The 7,170-nt window shown below is 33.8% G+C and overlaps 1 protein-coding gene across 1 annotated transcript; it reads right to left on the bottom strand.

Moving 5' to 3' along the window:
• Nucleotides 1-1,402: 1,402 nt before the first annotated feature.
• Nsun5 (Nop2/Sun-like domain containing protein 5) lies at nt 1,403-6,945 on the bottom strand. Its single transcript, XM_071792002.1, has 6 exons — nt 6,628-6,945; nt 6,034-6,304; nt 4,392-4,648; nt 3,407-3,522; nt 2,821-2,993; nt 1,403-2,553 (listed from the first exon to the last, which is right to left on the bottom strand). Exons 1-6 carry the CDS (start codon nt 6,751-6,753, stop codon nt 1,556-1,558), a joined length of 1,941 nt encoding a protein of 646 aa, XP_071648103.1. The 5' UTR covers nt 6,754-6,945; the 3' UTR covers nt 1,403-1,555.
• Between the last annotated feature and the right edge of the window lie 225 nt (nt 6,946-7,170).

Raw genomic sequence — 7,170 nt, 5'->3', positions numbered from 1 at the left:
TTCGTTTGCGAAATAAATATTTAAAACACAAAAGATTTTCAACTCTTTCCTCAAAGCCTAAACATTTCGATCGTTTCCTCGCAAGTTGCTTAAAAACTGCTATTGACAATGAGATATAAATCAGTGAGAGAGAGAATCACTAGTAATAAATTGATGGATAAACAAGTGTAAGAATGTCATATATGAAAAAATCGATATCTTTGATCGAAAGGAAAGAAGGAAGGTGTAAATTGAAAGCATTTTTCTACCTTTGAGATATATAGCCGCGAGTAATAAAACTACATTACAACGTCGAATTATGTACATTTATTACGATTACGTAAAGAGTTCTTAACTCTTATTGTTAATCGAATCATTAACACAAAAATTAATAAGGTAGGTATTGAAAAAAATTAACGTATGTATATAAAAACAGTTTTGGCGCCAGTTCTAACGTGTAATAGTTTCAGTTTCTCCAACACTTCATAATCGATATGTTATACCTAATATACTTACTATTATTTTAAGTTTTAAGTTATAGCTCTAATAGACAATATTTCTCGACATTTCGTGTCGTGTCGTGACTCACGCGACGCGATTCTAGCAAGTTAAGTAACGTCGTGTGTACCTCGCGCAGTGAAGGGCCAAGTTAGAAAACTGAATCATAGTTTATCGCATAATTATATCAACCAACGTCTATATACCTATACCCTATACCTATACATATATATCAGAAAAGGTTTTTTCACCGCAATTATACGTATATATGTATACCTCGGCATAATCGACATGCTTATCGGTTGACTTTAAGCAGGCCAACAGGCTTCCATGTTACCATGTCGCGAATTGCTGATAAAACGAGTACTTGTATTATGTATACATATATATGTGTGGTGTGTGTGTGTATAGAATATACTATAAATATGTACAAGCACACACAGGGGTGCGTTCGAAAACTTCACTCGGGTGTACACCAGCGTCGTTCTGTCTTTGTTTAATTTTTAGTAACAATTAAGATAGAACAATGCGATGCGCACCCGAGTAAAGTTTTCGAACGCAGCCCCGGGTGCTGAAAATCTATAGTGCACGTAACATATACTATAGGATTTTTAGCACTCGGGTGAATCCGAATGCAGCCCAGTGTAAAGCCTGCATTTAATTTTCTTTCAGAATTTTTATAATCTAGCTGGAATATATATTATGTATATACATATAAAACCATATGCACCCTCGCTCAGTTATCGAGCGTGTATTTGCGATCGCGAACTGAGCGAGCGGATAAATGGTTTTCTTACTTACTGTCAGTAGGTATAGTGATAAGTATTATATTGCTGGATGAAATGAAAAAATTAAACAAAGATATCGAGAAGGCAAATAACCACCAATTTCTCTAGACCCTCTAGATTTTCTAAAAATTCAACACTCCAGCAATCAATTTTTATATTCTCATCTATATATTGCTTATAATATATCATGGATGTATAATATATCATGTGTCTCTAAACGCGTAATAAGGGACAATGGCAAGATAAATAAATACAATATTACTTTTTTTTCATTTAACATTTAATCTCACTTAAGAATTCTCTTCATTTCTTTTCCTCTTCTTTGATGGTACAATTGCAATTTCTTCTTGTTGTTTCTTTTTTTGGAAATAAATTTTATCAATCTTGACGATTTCTTTAGTTGCTTTTTTCTTTCTCCTTTTTATCTTGGACAGTTTAGTTTCAATTTCCTCATTTTGTTCCTTTTCACCATAATTAGCATCCAATGTGTCATTATCTATTTCCACCTCCAGTGCATTTTCACACTTTAATCGTTGCTTCCTTGATTTTTTCGCTTCCATCTCATCTGATATCCTCTTTTGTATATCTTTGGATTTATTTAATGCCAATTTATGATTTAAATTGGACAAATTGCTGCGAACGTCCATTTTTTCTACTTCTTTTTCACTGCATTTTGCCTCTTTTGTCTTTACTTTGCCTTTATTTTCTATTTCGGAAACTACGAATTTAACAATATCAGTCGATATCTTTCCTTGTCCATCTACAGTTGTTGAAATTTCTTCTTTCTTCTTCTTCTTCTTCTTAACGCATTTCTCTCGCTCATACGGGTCTGTTTTTGCCATGTCATCTTTCTTGACATTCAAGTTAGCCCTGATAACATTTCTATATTCATTACCACCTTTGTGTTTGCACTTTGGCAGAGTCACATCAAAGTTCCTCTCGAATACCGCTACGAAAAAACCATTGCAAAAATCATCATCTGGCTTCGAATACAAACATGTATCTCCGCAGTTGTATTTTTTCGAGCTGAAGTTAGTCCAGTTGTTTTTTAGTAATTGTCTAACAGGTACCAGATGATAAGCGTTACCAATATCGGCGAGAACTTCGTCTATTACTTCTTCATTTTCCTCGGGGTGTAAAGAACAAGTGCTGTAGATTATTCTCTTTGCATTTGGAAAGTTGAACAGCGCGTATCTAAGAAGATAAACTTGGAACGATTGTAGGTTTTCCAAACGCTTTGACTCGGGTTTGCCATCCATATCGCTCTGTTTTGGTCTGTCGACAATGCCTTTAATAAAAATGTTATAAAATTATATATCGTAAAATCATACAAAATAAAAATTATGTCGTATTTTACAACGAATAGTTGTATAGTGATTAAATATAGAATAAACGATTACGTTAATAGGTGCCTTCTGTAAATAGGAAATAATGCGACAAAGAAAATTCATTTCGAAAAAAGAATTAGAATTTCCATTTTCCTATTCTGACATTTATTGTTAGTGTATTAACTTAAATTTGATTTTATTTATTAGAAAGTGGAGGATTCTCTTACCTGATCCAGAACAAGTTGGATCAACTAGAATATATTCCACATGTGAATATTTTTTTGGATCGAGAGTCAAAGCATCTTGATTAAGAGGTTCCACGCAGAGGGAATGAGTCTTTTTCATCTGACTCAATAAGGTTTCAAATCTCTTGGCATCAATCTCCACAGCATAAACTTTCCTATATAAAAACAATTTATACTAGTATCCATTTCTAAACATTAATTATTTTATTTAAACTAATTAATAAAATATAGTTGCATAAAAAAATATCAGATTAAATATTTAACACTAAAATTGGTCAAAACATCAAAGTGGTTAAAATGATCCGTTTGACATTATTAAAACATCTTAATTTCTGAAATTTTCCCTGACTTTTATAAAAATTAGATAGAGAACAGATGATTAATTTTATTAATTTGTTTTTACTTTTTCTCTATTCTTTTCTAATCGCAGGATTTCTTCGGTAGAGATAAATCTCCTTTCGGTAGATTAATCTTCAGTAGTTCTAGTGTTCATACATTTTTGGTTTCCATTTTTCATGCAATCTGATATCTAACAGAGAATGTTATTGGAGAACAAACTGTGTATTACCCGTAATTTTGCAGTTTTGCTGCCGCATGAGTAGCCTTCATGCCGGGCGCGGCGCACATGTCCAGCACTACAGAACCACTAACAGGATCCAACAAGTGCACCGGCAAGCAGCTAGCCTGAATGAAAAACAAAATTTTAACATAAACCTATTGAATGCATCTTATTAATCATTGATCAATTGATTAAATCTTGTTGATGCTAATTTATATATTAGTAACCTACTAAAATTTGATAAAAGTTGAGTAAAAGTTGAATCTCGGAATATAAGACAATGAAAATTAACACATAAATGTTTTTAATTTAGACCTGAACCTGAACACGCGTCTATGTACCGTATGTACGTACACATTTATCATATTTATTCATTTATTTCAGCTATTCTTAGTCCAGCAGTGCCAAGTTCTTTATATTAAATATTTTTTTATTTTATCTAAATCTTTTCATTTTATATTGTTACTCCTAAAGATTTAAATAATCTGTTTGCATAATCATGTTCTATATCTTCTTATTAACTATTCAACTGCATTTAAATACAAGTATCGTCTATTATCTTGGTGGGTTTTTAAATGTTTAATTTTTTAAGACGTTTATCATATTTCCTTTCATTTGACGCAACTTTCTGACTTCATTACTTTTTTTTAAGAACATTTTTAAAATTATGAAATGTTAACCAACACTTCCCAGGTAGCAATTAATGTCTAAAAGACATCATAAAGACATCTTTAAGATTTTTGGCATCTTAAAGACATCTTTATGATGTCTTTTAGACATTAATGCTACCTGGGTTATTATTCACTTGAACATTCTTTTTTACGAAAATCAATACCATTTATATTATAATGCACAATTATTTTATATTTTTGGATATACTAAAACAATTTTGTACAACAGATTTCTTTCAATATATAACAGTTTTTCATACTAGTGCGCGCACTTGGTGACATTTATTTTTCTTTAAAAAAGTAATTTTTTTAAATTTATATACCTTATCCTGAAGAATAAGCTCGCCACTTTTATAACCGCTGTGTCCGTGAAAGGGTGTCAGGGGTGGAAAAACCAACATTTCAGGTATATGCAGATCTTGTATAAAATGCGGTTTTGATAATTGCGATAAGGATTGTAGATATGAAGAGTATGTTGTACTTTTGGGTAGTAATTGCCATCCATCCTCCTGGAAGAGACAGATGGCTTTTTCCACTGACAACAGAAGAGTATTGACACGGACGTATCTAGGCCTTTGCACTGAAAAGAAAAAAGAAAAATAATCAAATCTTTTTGAAGAATTCCATTAAATACAGCAAATATATATTTATTACTACACACACACTCACACACATACACAAATGTATGCGGGGAAAGAAGAAATCTGATCTAATGATAGAAAAGGAGGAAAAATAGTTTAATTTTTCAATAAACCAAATATATATGAATATTTTTTATTAGATCAAATTTCTTTCTTTTTTCTGTATCTATACATACGTATCTTTTTTATTGAAACATTTTTATATCTAATTCAAAGAAAATCAAATTTACATTATAATTTGTTTAATTTTAATTATACATTTAAAAAAATCCAATACAATTTTTAATATATCTATGTTATATCAAATCTGTTTTAGTTACACTTTACAGCATTCCTCGCAATATAAAATCAGAAATATATATTTTCATATAAAATAAAAATCTATAGAGCAAAATCTATAACTTGCTCCTTAAAACAAGTACCTACGCAAGTTAGTAAAGTAATAATGTCTAAACAACTGATTTTATGGAATATAATGATAAAAGAAAATTTTTCCTACTTCTCGTGTAGAATGTGGAATAAAAATATCGTCTTTTGAAAAGGATTTAGAGGTCAACTTGATTTTTGCAAATTAAAATACTATACTTTTTGTTGCTATTTTATTACGTAAAGATTGCCCATCGTTATATACAGTCTTTACATATGTATATATTTACATCTCTTTCAGTTATTAAACTTATTATTTTCTCTATTAAGCATATACGCGTATTAATTAGATACACATACTGTAGTTTAAGTAACAAAAAATGCTGGTTTTTTTTCTTTCATACACGACGAAAAATAATTGACATTTTACAAACTTTTTAAAAGAAAAAATAATTTTAATCAGCTTTCTCATTCAAACTCTCTACTTGATCTTCGCTTTGTTCCTTCTCCTCGACAGACTCGTTTAAAGCTTGATAAGCGTAACAGGAGATAATCAAGTTCACTGTGACTACGGCAGCCAGTACAGAAATGTAATTCGTCACGGCGGTATCAGTCTGGAATTCTAATATCATGAAACGTTGTACCCCAAAGAAGGCAGCAAACGGCAAAGTGAACATGGCGACGCTATAGAGGAACAACGTTCCGAGTACCGCTGCTGGGCCCATCGCGCAATTGTTCTTTTTGTTGCAAATCGATTCTCGACGACAAGATCTGTTTTGACGATCTTGTAGCTTTCCGACTCTAACTTGTTTGTTCGGTCGACTGGACAATATTCTGCAGTTGCGAATAATCAGGACCATGAAGAAGAATGCCTTTACTGCGCTACGAGGAGTCTTCGCCGAAGACCGAGTCTCTGTAAAAATGCAAGCATGCAGTGATTATTGACGAGCACAATTACCTTTCTCTTTGTGAACGACGAGAGTCTCTGTGCAGTCGAGACTCTTTGACTCCTCTCGTAGTCTGTTCTCGTAAGCTAGGACAGTTAAGACAGGCTTGGAGCGGCTCTTCAGGCATCCCTTGCGCCACAAAAGCTCCGTTATTAGAACTTTGGCTAGCCAGGGATTCAAACGCGGTTGTTCCGTTAGAATTTGAGTCTTGTCGAGCAGCCGGTCTAGCTGAGGCAACGCTCGTAAGGTATTCACCGACAGACCGTATATGCCGGCTACATTCTGAATCGTACACGATATATTACATTTTTATGGCAATTGTATGGCATTGTACGTAACAATGGGTGCGTTCAGCCGATACTCCGCTAGCCTAGCAATCGTGAGCAGTCGCTCGTTTTCGCTCGTTTCCTCTCCTTTGACCCAATGGATTAAAAGGAGAGGAAACGAGCGACTGCTCACGATTGCTAGGCTAGCGGAGTATCGGCTGAACGCACCCAATGTAATCGACAAAGTTAGAACCTTGGGGTCTTTTCAAAATTAATCTCATATCCTTCCCTTCCCTTCCCTTCCCTATCGTTCGTTCGTCCGTTGTATTTTACACTTACGGGATGTTTCCTCTCGTAAATCAGAGTCTTCAGGCTGGCACCATCCTCTCGCACGCGACGAACAATGTCGGCCGTGAACTTGTAAATACGCGGGACCGTAACGGAATGCACGAATTCATTCGACATATTACGGATTTTAGACTTTTTGAAAATTATGTCTTTAACCAATCAGCAAGTTAAGTAGTAAATCCATCGTCCACATTGATGAACCCGTTATGAATATGATTTCGAGACGAGTCCAGAACCTAACCTGCAGACGAGTGACAGTGACAAACTGACAAATCAACCCGACAGTGCCGCCGACTGGAGTCACTGGAGTGTACTAACATCACATGAGTGTAGTACCGTTTGTTCTTCTTCGAAGAACTTTCTGAACCTTGTCCAACTTTCTGCACCAGGGTGCACGGTTCAGAAAGTTGTTCGAAAAAGAACAGACGGTACATTTCGATATTCCCTAACCTTCAAATTACTTCCCCGCGTAAATTCAAATAGCCACATGTTACATACATACATATATATGATACAATAAGATACAAATACAAC

Source organism: Temnothorax longispinosus, chromosome 10, assembly GCF_030848805.1.
Source record: "Temnothorax longispinosus isolate EJ_2023e chromosome 10, Tlon_JGU_v1, whole genome shotgun sequence".
NCBI classification, from domain to species: Eukaryota; Metazoa; Arthropoda; class Insecta; order Hymenoptera; family Formicidae; genus Temnothorax; species Temnothorax longispinosus.
Note: the sequence above shows the minus strand (reverse complement) of the source record. Positions and strands in the feature narration are given on the sequence as shown.